We start from the raw sequence: 13,097 nt of genomic DNA, 5'->3' as shown, positions 1-13,097 counted from the left end.
GATTCATATGGAGGAATGGTGTGGTTTCGTGATAATCAGAGCAATGCGAAAAGAAACGCCCACAAAGTCGTGATCTAGTACCTACAAGAAAACATATTTAACAATGACTTGTGATTCCAAACGAAAATCATCATGAACCAATGAGTAAACGTCATTATTACTAATCCAAGAGAAGGATGTAGAAATATCTTAGGATCAAGAAAGTCATAAATCTTGGTCGCATAGTAGCGAAATTTCATGATTACTTCCCAATTGGACCGCAGTTTATCTTGAATGAAATCTGCAGCACGAGTACTGGGCCACAAGAGTTTAATCGCTGTTGTCGCTAATCCATTAATATCTAATTTGGGCCCAATTTATCCTCACCACTCATTGCCCGCGGCCCACCCGACCAAAAAAAAGACGTCGTGGAATACGACGTCGCATGCTCGTCGTCCAGTCGCCAAATTGCCACCAGGCGACGCCAAAGGAGATTCTTTTGTACGTAAGCACACGCTTTTTCCAACACACACGAGAGATACTCTGTCGGCCGCACTGCTTACGCGCCTGCACGTTCTCGCCCTCCCCTACTCGCCTCTTTCTTTTAATTCATACTCCCTTCTCCGTTACATGCCTGTCACACACATTCTATCCTCCCCCAAGTCCCACTCCTGCTTCACCAGAGTTTGAATTTTGAATTCCCCAAACCACACACGCCCTCTAAGATTCTCCCACCGCCCGTCATTTTAACAGACTTCCTAAAAATATCGCTACTTAGCGGAACATCCGCCTTTCAGCTGCACTGGCATTCGGTCCCTCCAACGTTGACGACTGTCGTACTCGTCGAAACTCGCCTGCCCCGTTTCCTTTTACACCTATATAACCCTTAGGAGCCTTTCAAGAATCATCTTTCCTTGCATTTACATATCGTACTCGCGCTGATCGATTTCTTGCAGAGAATAAAGGTACTTTCTTGAAAATGGGCGTTGATTACTATAACATATTGAAAGTCTCGAGAAATGCAACTATGGAGGATGTAAAGAAGTCGTACAAGAAGTTGGCAATGAAATGGCACCCGGACAAAAATGCAGTGGACACTAAGGAAGCAGAGGCGAAGTTCAAGCAGATAAGTGAAGCATATGATGTTTTAAGTGATCCACAGAAGAGGCAGATCTATGATTTGTACGGGGAAGAAGGACTCAGTTCTGGTCTGTATCCGCCGCCCAGTTCGAAAGACAAAGATTCTGGTTACGGCGGAGAAAGAAGGGGTTTTAAGTTTAGTCCGAGGGATGCGGAGGATATGTTTGAGGAGTTCTTTGGTGGACTGGATGGAGGACAGGGGAAACGCACTGGTGGTGGTGGGAGGTTGAAGAAGGCGGCGGTGATGGAGGCTAAGTTGCCGTGTAGCTTGGAGGAACTGTACAAGGGGTCGAGGAGGAAGATGAAGATATCAAGAATCGTCCTTGATCACTCAGGGTGGGTACATTAGAGTAGTCTTATTTCTTTATCGTCTCTTTCAATTTTTCTTATTAAATTTGCAGGGTATGATGATGGGGTTATTTGAATAATGGAAAGTTGATTAATTTTTTGTATGGGATTGGAACTTGAGGGTGTGATTGCATATGTCTGTGTTTGTTTGCCTCGTATATGTGCATCCTTAACATGCCTTGATTCTTGTGGCTTCTACAAGGGTAAGAGTTTTCTGCGTGTGGCTAATGGATAGCACCTAATGTGTTGGGGATTTGAATGGAATAAGAGAAAGGTATATCACACCGTGTTCTGGATTAGCATCATATTGATCCGGAAAGATTAGGTGTGATGTTGAATATATATGGTTTCCTTATTGTGCAAAAGAAGCCAATATTTGTATAGATTTATTCCGTTATTGTAGAATGAGTGCGTATGCTCATCCAAAACATGATAAGCTTGCATTGCCTGTGAATATCTTTAACGATGTTATTATAAATGCGTGTATATTGCTCATGATGCATGTCAATAGTAGAGCTGTGTCTTCTCATTTTTCATCACTCCCCACTATATTCTCCAGTCTGTACTCATGTGCAAGTGATTATTGCAGCAAGCCTATCACTGTTCAAGAGGTCTTGGCTATACATATTAAACCCGGTTGGAAGAAGGGTACGAAGATTACATTTCCAGAGAAAGGGAACCATGAACCTGGTGCTGCTCCTGGAGACCTAATCTTTGTTGTAGATGAGAAGCCACATCCTACTTTTAAGAGGGACGACAATGATCTAGTAATCAATCAAAAGATCTCTCTACTGGATGCTCTGACAGGCAAGACTGTCAAGATAACAACCTTAGATGAAAGAGATCTGGCTGTCTCAGTATCAGATATTGTCAAACCGGGCCATGAAATAGTTATAAAAAATGAAGGTATGCCCATATCAAAACAACCTGGTAAAAATGGAGATTTGAGGATCAAGTTTGATGTCAAGTTTCCTTCAAGGCTTACGGCAGAACAAAAATCAGATTTGAGGAGAGTCTTGGGCAGGACAACTGGTTAATGCGGGTTCAGCCCAACGGTTATTATTTGCCATAAACTCCAGTATTGCAAGTGCAACTTAGTGTATATACTTAATGTATTCAGGGTACAAAAGTTCTTGTGCATAGTAGGAGAAATACGTTGAGTTGGCTTTTCAAACATTTGGAAGTATGTAAGTTAAACTTAGCTACTATACAAAACCTTTTAGCTGCTATATACTTTTGTAGTTTAGTTGAAGATAAAAATCTTGTAACTTGCTTGTGTAAAGATGTTTGTTAACTTTCATGTTGACCTGCAATAGGCTTTTCCTCAAGTTCCCTTCATCAAATATGTTTACCAGAGTGTCTTGAATTTGTGGCTTCTCTGATGCCCTGGATGATCCGTAACTTTAACTGAGGATGTGAAATTGCGAACTTTTACCTGAAACATGACCCCAAATATGCATGCATTTGAAATTTTGAACTAATCTCCGTTGACTGTGTAACTATTGCGAAAAAAATGCATTGTGCAGTTTTTGATTCTCAAACAAAGGTTATTTCATATATGAATAACACACACCAAATAAATGACAATAATCAGTCGCAGTGGGATGTTGTCAATTTCTTGCTGCATTCTTTGGTTTTGCCATGTCATAAAACCAAAGCCCAAAAGGAGGTTTTGTTCTATATCAAGACCTATGTTTCTCAATCTTCTCCTTAAGGTCTTCCTTTTTGGCCCCCACAACCTTATCAACTTCTTTCCCTCTTTTGAACAGTATGAAAGTTGGCATTGTCTGCACTCCAAACTCCCGTGCCACGCCCTGTTAATGTAATTCATTATTACTAGTAAGCATCAATTAGCATGCATGTAATCAGACTTCAATCTGAAAAGAAAGAAAGAGCTTACATCCAACTCATCAACATCAATCTTGATGAAGTCGACATCTGTATATATTTCTGCAAATTCTTTAATTGCAGGTTGAATATGCTGACAAGGTCCACACCAAGAAGCTGTGAAGTCAATGACAATCTTCGGCAGACAAGAAATAGTTAGAATGATCTCTGATTGTAATCGGTCACACTGAATAGTATTAGCAAATTATACACTCACCAGTTTTGAAGTCTGCTTCAAGGCCTCAAAATGGACTTTCCACTTTGATGAGGAGTGAAATGTAATAACCTGACCCTTCGTCGTTGGTGAGGTCCCATAAACATTAGAAACATTGGCTCCCATCTCTGTTGTTCCCAAATGTGTCAACCTGAACTTGGTCTTTTTTACCCACAAGGCTCTTTTGAATATATCTCTTGGCTTGAGCTAAGGCTTCGTAGCAATTCTTTTTATACTGGTTGTGGTGCAGCTCTTTTCCTTTCATTTTCCCTTTTTCTTAGATACTTCCATGGAGAATATGTTCTTGCTGGGACCCTTTGTTGTGTCGACCACTGGTACCAAAATACGGAAAGATTTGTTCTGATTAACTCCCATTCATAAGATAAAGAAAGCCTATATTCATTGACTAGCAACTTTATTCTAAATTCTTGAGCATTACAGAGCACTTGACAGGGAAGAAGTACAACTTCAAATATTCTTGTTTTGTCGAGTAAATGATGACATTCTTAATACAGTTAATCTTTAATATTTCTGTTGGGATGAGCCCAAATAATTAAAGCTCTAACTCAACTATTACATAGAACGATGGGTTCTGAAAACCCCGATATAATACAAATCAAATTGCAGAATAATTTACACAAAATTACACAACTAAATCAGTAAATGAAGAATAAAACAAAAAAGAGAGATTAATGGCTCAAGGAGCTAGATCCGGAGAAGGGAAACCACAACCACCAAGGTTCGCAACCACACATCGGTTGCTAAATCCAAAACAACCACCAAGGCTTCAACTACTCAAACAGCCACCAAGGTAGGTCACATAGACCCAAAATCGAAACCACCTTAAACCATCCACAAAGGACTACTTACAAAAATCGCTAAAAAAATGTCCCGATTTTCCACTTAGGAAAAAGTTCACGAAGAACTTCTTTTAATTGAAGTAGAAGAAGAGGGAAGAATAAACTTTTCAGTTCTTAGTTATTGTTATCAGAAAAATAACCAGAGTATTTATAAAGGGAAACCATATATTTCTAAGAGAGAGAGAGAGGAACAATCGGCGGAGGAGAAGCGACATTTTGGGATGAGAGAGGAGGGTGGTGCTGGTTTGCTCAAGAGAGAAGGGTGAGGGAGGCGAGGAGATGAGTTAGAATTCTTTTGTTACGGATATTAAGAGAAAACCAGATCGGGTAATGAGTTGGATCACTGAGCGGACTGAGCCTTTAGTGAATGGGCCAAGGCATGACAATTGGGCAGCCATCTAAGGTGTGGGCTTGGGCCTACCAATTGGTCCTGGGTCATAATTTTTCCAACAAGTTCCACTGCAAACTACAAGTTTAAAGTTGTGAAAGATGGGAATGTCACTCCAACAAACAAGTGAATTTGCTTCAAAATAGATTCTGCTACTGTTTCTCTTATTTTTCACATGGGCTGCAAAAGTAAAAGACACCCGAATTTTTGTATTGGAGTAGAGAGAATGAATGTATATACTGGTCTGCACATATCAAGCAAGAACTAGGCATTGCTACTACTTTCTACAAGGAATATTATCTGGAAGTGAGCAGTAGGTGGAAGAAGTAAAATGCCTTTTCAGAACCAATGTAGAATGTTTTCTGCAATGATGCAAAGGCAAGATTCAGCCCACAGCCGCCTCTACATACATACACACTTGTAGCAACATTTCTATATTTCTGATTCATTTAATAGCCCTTTGAAGCAGACTTTATGTTGTCATGATCCTGTGCTGAAATTTCTCTGCTCCTCCTCCTCCACATCCCTTGACTTTTAATTGATCAGCTTCAACGCATCAGGCATGTTTGAGCTTCAACTTCTGATGCATCTCCTCCCTAAGACCAAAATGAACAAATACATTTCTTGACCAAAAATCATAACTTAACAGCAATCTTCTATTAACAAAACAAGCACGCTACCGGATGAAGCTCTTCAATAGGGCCATCACTGAAACAAGAACCCAATTCATATGTGCACAAACAAAAGCGTATATGCTCATTATTTACAGGGGTATATGGTTGGTGCAGTTTGGGTTAGACTTCATTCAAACTCACTACTATTACATTCTAGGCCACCCCCTCACAACTAGGAAAAATTCAACCACACTAAATTAACTTCAACAAAAATTGGAAGCTGCATTGGCAATTAGGTTTGCTATACTTATATATAAATTTTATATGGTTTGAAAAATTAATCTAGTATCCCCTAAATTTGTTTGTATTTAACAAATAAATCACTCTATTAGCCAAAATTTATCGAATTTACTGATATTAGCAATAAATTATATGGAATATATATTTACTCTCAATCGACCTATTATGACATATTGCAAGTCAAATAATTTTTTTCAAATCAAACTGTATTTATACATTTTCACACGATGTGATGGGGTAAATTTTCACACTTAACGAATATTTTAGCCAGAAAAGATTTGTTTGACTTGCAACAAGTGAGTAGTAAGTGAATCAAAATTAAAATGAATTTTCATTCAATACTTTTGCTAATATCAACAGATTCGTTGAATTTTATAAATTGAAAAATCTATTTGTTAGGTATAAACAAATACAAGAGGTAATAGATGTCATTTTTCAAGCCACATAAAATTTACGTATTATTACATCAGTATTTCATAAAAGAATAGTGTATTTATCCCTTTATTTTAGACCATCAAATTTTATGGTCTAAATCTAGTGATAAGAATCCATATTGCTAATGTCCATCATATTTACTATGCAAGATTGGGCTGTTTACTTTGAAAAAGGTGGGCCCGAGAATTTGAAAAAATGAGGAGGGGAGTGAAACATGGGATAGGGATGATGCAGGACTGAAACAAGGGATATGTATGATACAGAATCTGAATATAATATTGATGTAATTAATAGTAAGGATTAACTTGATTCTAATTTGGAGTTTGATGGGGAAGGGAAGAACAAACCTCTCATTTTCAATGTTGCTAATATAATGGATCCTTTCTTTGAAGCAGGGATGTTATTGAGTAACAAGATAAAAATTAGAAAGGCTATACACTCACATGCTATAAAAACAAAAAGAAATTTGAAAATTACCGAAAATGACCACAGAAGAGTGTATGCAAGATGTGTAGAGAAAGGTTGTGAGTGGAGAATTACACAGGATATTCAATGGCACCATCCCCACTTCCAACAGTCATGCGTTGTCAAGTTGTGTTAGTACAGAGTGCCCTTACATAAAGTGGATTATCCTCCCAAGTAAAGAACCCACAACCATTTCTTCTTGCAATGCATGGAATCACCTACCCAAATTTTTGTTCGTCCAACAAGTACGCATCCTTGCAGCTTGTGCACAGAAGCAATTAATACGAGTACCTTCGGACATTTTCACCGTCTTAATAGCAATATGGAAGAAGAATTAAATTTTGGAAGAAGTTGTAGATAAACAAATTTTGGAAGAAGTAAGTATGCGTCCATGATCAAATAGCAAACCACCTTTATAGAGAGAGATCACTCAATTTGGCAGCAAAATTCTCTTCTAAACTCCCTCGCATGCAGCAACAACAAAAACTGAGGAAAGTGAGTCAACTAAAAGGAGTTTGCCTCTTTCCGTAGAAAAATACAATTGGGACTAACCATACAATAATTTTAAATATTTTGTGATAAAAAAGTAAATTGCGTAAATCATGACACCAGAAAGGACAGCCCTTTTTTGTGGGTCCAAAAATGAAATTTATCCCTCGCTTTTCACTACACATTGTTCGTTGCTTCCCTGCTCCTCTCACTCCTCTTCCTTCCTTTGCTTCTTCTTGCTCTTTTCCTCTTTCTTTAACACCAATTTCTTGCAGAAACTCAGTGTGTTCGACGAAATGCCTGAGCGATGCTCTCGCTCACTGCTACGCATGCCCACATTCCAAAGTCGGACCACGGTTTCTCGCGTTTGAATTATCCTCTCATTTCTTCTCCGGTTTTCATGCATAATTCCAGAAATGGGGTGAAAAGGTATAGACATTTTACTGGGTTTATAGAAGTGAAAAATTGGGGGAAAGTGGAGGGGGTTTTCGATGATTCTTGGTGTTTCTGGTGTAAACGGTTTGAAGGGGACAGAGAGTTGGATGGGGAGATTATTAAGTTTATGGAGAAATCTGAGAAGCCGAAGATGTTTCCTACCGAGGAAGAGTTGTTAAGAGCGGGAAGAATGGATTTGGTGGAGGCTATAAAGAAGATGGGCGGGTGGTATTCTCTCGGTTGGGATGAAGAAAATGTGGGGTTTAATGTTGAAGAAGCAAAGGAAGATGATATTGGGGAGTTTCGGAGGAGAGTTGAGATTGAGAATCATATAGAGATTGCTGCTTTGAGAGAAGAATATTATAATTCTTTTCCTGGTCTTGGGGAAGACTATGGTTTTTCTTCTGCAGTGGATTCTAGTCCTGGGACGTTGAATTCTTTGCAGCTGCCTTCTTCAGCATCGCTGGATAGATCACTGTGAGGTTTCATTCTTCGAGTCTCTTGATGCGTGCTCCGTTTATGATTGCTTTGTTGCTTTTTAAACTTTTTGGTGAATGTCATTTTGAATTTCTTTGTGTTAGTAAGATACCGTTTCCTGAAGATTGTCTGCCTCCGTGCCAGGATCTGGACTTTCTGGGTTTTTTTTTCCCCTCATTTCTGAACGTCACGATGTTAAGATAGAACTCACATACGCTAGGGGTTAGCACACCATAAGTGGAAAAAAAAGAGAGAGAGAGAGAGAGAGTGAAGTTCGCTTGAATAATTTTCAGCTTGATTTCTGCCCATGGTAACTGTGACTCAGTGGAAGCGAATTCCATCAAGAATATAATTTATTCTGATCTTTTTCCTGTCTCAGAGAAGTTGATCTTGGTGTAGCTACGGGGATTGAGAGTATATTGATTGGACTGGAGAAGCAGAGAAATACTGATTTTGGAATCAATTTGAAGTATGACCATGACACTCATGCTAAAAGTAAAGATGAGGGGGATGACAGGGATTTCAGTGCAGCTATAGATGGGGGTAAGTTGTTTGCTGAATCATTACTATAATAATTCAGATGACCAGTTGATTCTCCATGAAGATATGATTGATCCCATGTCTTTGGTATACCAAACACAGAGAAAATGGTGAACTGTGAGCTATATGATTAAATATGAATGTCCATTAGGAGGTTAACAACTTTTTGTTTTTCTTTTTGGTCTGTGAGTCTTATATTCGTCATTCTAAAATATGAGATGTGGTGCTCTTCTTAAATTGTAAAAGCTAGGACTGCCCTTGGAGGGAGCAACGTATGGAGGCTCGCTTTCCAGCACAAGGGCATATTCAACACCTTCAGTCGCAAGATTAGCCCCGGTTATCAAGTTGGGTTCCAACATGCTCTGATTGAAGGTATTTTATAAACATACTAATCTTTAGCGCTTTTTGTGGTCTCACCACTTCTTGTTTAGTGTTTTAAACTCTCAGAAATATGCAGCTGCTGAAATTTCTTTCAGCAAAAATCAAGTCGAAAATAATCAAGAAACTTATCATGATGGAATAACTGTAACCACTGAAGAATATGCAGAAGCTTGTAGCAGACATGAAGGTACCAATCACAATCAAATACGAACTCGCCTTCAGCATCTAGAACTTGAGCTTACCACAGCTCTTTGTTTCCTGAGGTCCAAAAGGGAACAGTCGTTTCCGGAGGAGGTTGGCAGATTGGTTTCTATAATTTTCATCTAATTAATTTACTCTGCAGTGGTGCATTTCATAAAGATTAAGGCTTCTCTCAAATCTGCGTGTCACAGAAAGGAGAGAACACCACTTCTTTGAATATTTATATAAAATGTTTTTGTCCCTCTTGTTAATCACTGTGTCCTTCCTGCACCAGGTAACTGGAAGCTCTAGTGCTTCACAGAAGCTTTCTGATGCATGGGAGTTCCAAGAGAATGAGTTCATGAGTGCCCAGGATGCACTTAGATCAATAAGATCCAAGCTTGCTGTATTAGAGGGGAAAATGGCATTAGCAATAATGTAAGCAAAGAATTTATCTGATTATATCTAGCTTTTGATGAGCTTCCTATTAATAACACTTGTGTATCCCTACTTTACTCTTGAAGTGATGCACAAAAGTTAGTGAAAGAGAAGCAAAAGAGGATAGATACTGCCCACAAAGCCTTGCAACTTCTTCGCACTACCTCCATAATGTGGCCTAGTTCAGCATCAGAGGTTCTCTTAGCAGGATCTTTCGATGGATGGACAACTCAGGTCTGACATTTCATAAGATGGTGGTAGTTCACTGGGACTCATGTTTCCTTTTAGTATATCCAAGAAGCACCACTCATGTTATATTCTTGTATGCACATTAACTTTCAAGCATCACATTGATTGAATTAGGTGTGTATAGTCTGTTAGATCATCATAGTGTTGGCTAATTCCAACATTTTGGTTGTTCAAGCTATACTCGAAATCATAAAAGAGATGAAAAGGAAATGCTACACTGAACTTCAATGGAAAATGCTCTCACTTGGGAGAAGTCGTATGTCTGATATACATACATATTGGCTCATTGCTATTAGAATCATTTCCTTCATTTCCCCACTTGACTTTAGGATGGGCATTCATACTAAGTACTAGAGTGCAACAAATCAGGGTTGTAAAGGACGTTCCAGGACAACAGAAATAAGGGAAACTGGAATAGACTTAGCACCTTCTGTGTCTGCCCACCACTGCCACCTTTTCCCGTCACCACCACTTCTCCATCTTAGCCACACCTTCATATTCAGGGATGATGCTTATTTGCTGTTGTTGTAAATAGTCCAGGCTCTTTATACTACCCTGTGCTTTCTCTCCAGAATAATTCTAGTGTAATTTTTCGTTATTATTTCTTGTTTACATTTAAAGAGTATAGCTTTAATAACATAGACGTCCTCTATTTCATTCTTCAGTATCTAGGACTGTTCCTGTCATTTTATAATTTGATCTTCGGACTAAATTAAGTGTCTTCACATAATTTTAGTAGCAAAATATTACTCTTGTCAGCAATGCTTTAGAATTATGGAATCTTGATCGGTAGAGGGATTGCATGACACGCATTTGCAGAGAAAGATGGAGAGATCAAGGACAGGCATCTTTTCTGTAAGCTTAAAGCTCTATCCAGGTAAATACGAGGTAGGTTGACGGGTGTGCCTTTGACAATTTCTTCGTGTTCACCTTTGATTAACATCATTACCAGTGACTTTATTATAACCTGTAGATCAAGTTCATTGTTGATGGCATATGGAAGGTTGATCCTCTGCACCCCATCATCAATTATAACGGATATGAAAATAACCTTCTTATTGTTGCATGAGTTGCGCAACCCTGCTACATCAGGAATGGGAAATATTTCTTACAGTCCTTCACCGAAGAACTGAAGAAACTGGTGTACAGCTTGTTATACTATTTCATGCAAGTAGAATAGAGAGAGCTATAGGTAACAAATTGTCATTCTTTTACTAATTTAAGTCAAAACGTTCTGCTACTATTTCTATCTGCCTTAATCTGTATCTTGGTCATGTAAACATCGTAACTTCTTGTATCTTGCGAAATTTGATTTATTCTTTCATATGCATCTCTACTTTTTAATTGCAGATTGCCTTGCTTTCCTTCTGTAAGCTAAAATAGCAGATTAACTGGTCACACCATTGTCTTCAGTTCTCAAGAAAAACGTTCAATCAACATAAGACATTCAATAGTCCCACCTCACGAAAAAAAAGCACATTATTGCTCAAACAAAACAGCAGATTAACTTCTCTTTTGCTCTTCAGCCTGTTACCCAACAAATCTCTGTTTACGACGGACACAGACATAGAGCTACATAGAAAAATAATACCTTATATATCACATTGCAAAGTGAAAACAGAAACTGTATTAATCTCAGTTCACAAACTCAAGCAAACTAGATCCCGAATTAAACTTCCCCCACTCTCAATAGAAAAACACATTCTCTTATCTCAAAAAGAGCAATCAAATCTGAACCCTCAAGTTACTCAGAAATGAAAATCTTAACTCTAAACTATCTTGAGAAAAGAAAAAGATGATATAACATTAAAGCTACATACACCTTACATTCATTGATCTTTGTCGAAGTCTTAATATATCCTCCATAACTATGCTTCGAAATCCTTAATTAATGTTACAGTCAGGGAAACCCCAAGAAAGCCCTCCACAATTACAAAATATCATCATAAGCAACAATTTCCCTACCCTTGAAAGACCCATCCAAACCTGAATTGCCATCGGCATCAGCCCTGTTAACCTTATCGTCGTTGTTGGCATCACCATTTGTGTTCTTACTGCTTTTATTTTCATCTTTAGGATTCACAATAGCTGACCCCAGCTTATTACCTCGCCCATGCCTGCTTAGTGGCACTTCCGCTCTCACTAGCTTCGATGATAATCCTTCCTTCCGGCCGAGTCCTGCCTTCCATTGTGGAACTGGATCACTCGCCCACATCACCTGTACCTTCATATACAAGTAGAAACAAGAACAATGCGTCACCATACTAATCTATAGTTTTCATACACCATGAAAACTACGAACACAATCCCTACTCCATTGGTGCCAATTGACCCAATTATACTCCAGAAACCCATCACATTCCTCAAACCCCAAATACTCATCCACACCTACACAAAAGAAGTTAAAAGAGAACTTTCTTGGGCATTAATTTTCCTCGTCACCATTAATTTGCAGCATACAAAACAATGTTTTTGTTTAGAAGCCTGTCTTAAGAAATTTGTAAGAGATTTCGGCTGTAATGATTGAGGATAGTATATCGACCAGGGTTAAGATGTTTCTTTCACAGGGATAAAGCAATAATTTTGGCCCTTCCAAATAGATCGGGCCAAAACCCGGAGAGCTAAACCGGCCCGAACTGAAATCTCACCAACAGACCCAGAGAGACGGAGGGACGGAGGGAGCATATAAGCGTGAAAGAGAAAGAGAGCATACTGGAATTGAGTGCAGGGTGACGGGAAAACTTGAATCTCTAGCGGCATCGATGGCAGATTGGGCTGCGTCATTGGATCTGAAATTGATATAAGCAACCCCATTGGGTTCCATTCGGGTCCGAGATATGGGTCCATACATCTCAAACCTGGATTTAAGGTCGAGCACCGAGCACTCTGCCGGGACGCCGATCACCACAACCGACGTCGGCGCCTTAGCGGCAGCGGATGAGGCAGAAGAGTCGTCGACCGCATCCTCGGCGTCAAGGGGAAGAGGACGGCGGCGTTTAGGCAGAGAGTAAGGGGCGTGGCGGGAGTAGGGCTTCTCTCTCTTCCTGCTGTTCATGACTCTACTGGGAGTACGCGCTATAATCTGGTTTTTGGGCTTTTAAGGAAATATCTTTGACGGAGTTACTTCTGCTGCTAAGTACCACAACGCTGTAGTTAGCGAGTCTTGAACTCATTAGTACTCGAGTTCTCCAAGAGTCTCATTGCTGATGATATTACGCATGTCGATTTAAGACATCATAAAATATTTCATGTATATATAAGTGTATAAAATATATATA

At 39.1% G+C, this 13,097-nt stretch overlaps 4 protein-coding genes across 9 annotated transcripts; 2 read left to right on the top strand and 2 right to left on the bottom strand.

The window, feature by feature from the left end:
- Positions 58 to 2,775, top strand: LOC105156570 (dnaJ homolog subfamily B member 4). The gene is made up of 2 exons (XM_011072741.2): positions 58 to 1,455; positions 2,057 to 2,775. Exons 1-2 carry the CDS (start codon positions 959 to 961, stop codon positions 2,502 to 2,504), a joined length of 945 nt encoding a protein of 314 aa, XP_011071043.1. The 5' UTR covers positions 58 to 958; the 3' UTR covers positions 2,505 to 2,775.
- On the bottom strand, positions 2,616 to 4,708 carry LOC105156568 (thioredoxin H2). The gene is made up of 3 exons (XM_011072739.2): positions 3,572 to 4,708; positions 3,368 to 3,490; positions 2,616 to 3,281 (listed from the first exon to the last, which is right to left on the bottom strand). The coding sequence occupies exons 1-3, from the start codon at positions 3,692 to 3,694 to the stop codon at positions 3,150 to 3,152; spliced, it is 378 nt and encodes a 125-aa protein (XP_011071041.1). The 5' UTR covers positions 3,695 to 4,708; the 3' UTR covers positions 2,616 to 3,149.
- On the top strand, positions 7,271 to 11,597 carry LOC105156567. 6 transcript variants are annotated; one of them, XM_011072736.2, is made up of 8 exons: positions 7,271 to 8,031; positions 8,411 to 8,574; positions 8,818 to 8,943; positions 9,119 to 9,246; positions 9,428 to 9,570; positions 9,657 to 9,804; positions 10,639 to 10,707; positions 10,793 to 11,597. In XM_011072736.2, exons 1-8 carry the CDS (start codon positions 7,427 to 7,429, stop codon positions 10,886 to 10,888), a joined length of 1,479 nt encoding a protein of 492 aa, XP_011071038.1. In that variant the 5' UTR covers positions 7,271 to 7,426; the 3' UTR covers positions 10,889 to 11,597. The 6 variants fall into 6 exon arrangements, 4 of the variants coding, with proteins under 4 accessions (XP_011071038.1, XP_011071039.1, XP_011071037.1 ...); XR_847363.2 differs by having other exon boundaries at positions 7,272 to 8,031; positions 9,029 to 9,246; positions 10,579 to 10,707; positions 10,793 to 10,872; XR_002288266.1 differs by having other exon boundaries at positions 7,272 to 8,031; positions 9,029 to 9,246; positions 10,579 to 10,696; positions 10,793 to 10,862.
- Positions 11,525 to 13,055, bottom strand: LOC105156566 (uncharacterized protein At1g27050). The gene is made up of 2 exons (XM_011072734.2): positions 12,533 to 13,055; positions 11,525 to 12,043 (listed from the first exon to the last, which is right to left on the bottom strand). The coding sequence occupies exons 1-2, from the start codon at positions 12,872 to 12,874 to the stop codon at positions 11,750 to 11,752; spliced, it is 636 nt and encodes a 211-aa protein (XP_011071036.1). The 5' UTR covers positions 12,875 to 13,055; the 3' UTR covers positions 11,525 to 11,749.

The sequence above is a fragment of the Sesamum indicum genome, linkage group LG2, assembly GCF_000512975.1.
Source record: "Sesamum indicum cultivar Zhongzhi No. 13 linkage group LG2, S_indicum_v1.0, whole genome shotgun sequence".
Taxonomy (NCBI): Eukaryota; Viridiplantae; Streptophyta; class Magnoliopsida; order Lamiales; family Pedaliaceae; genus Sesamum; species Sesamum indicum.
Note: the sequence above shows the minus strand (reverse complement) of the source record. Positions and strands in the feature narration are given on the sequence as shown.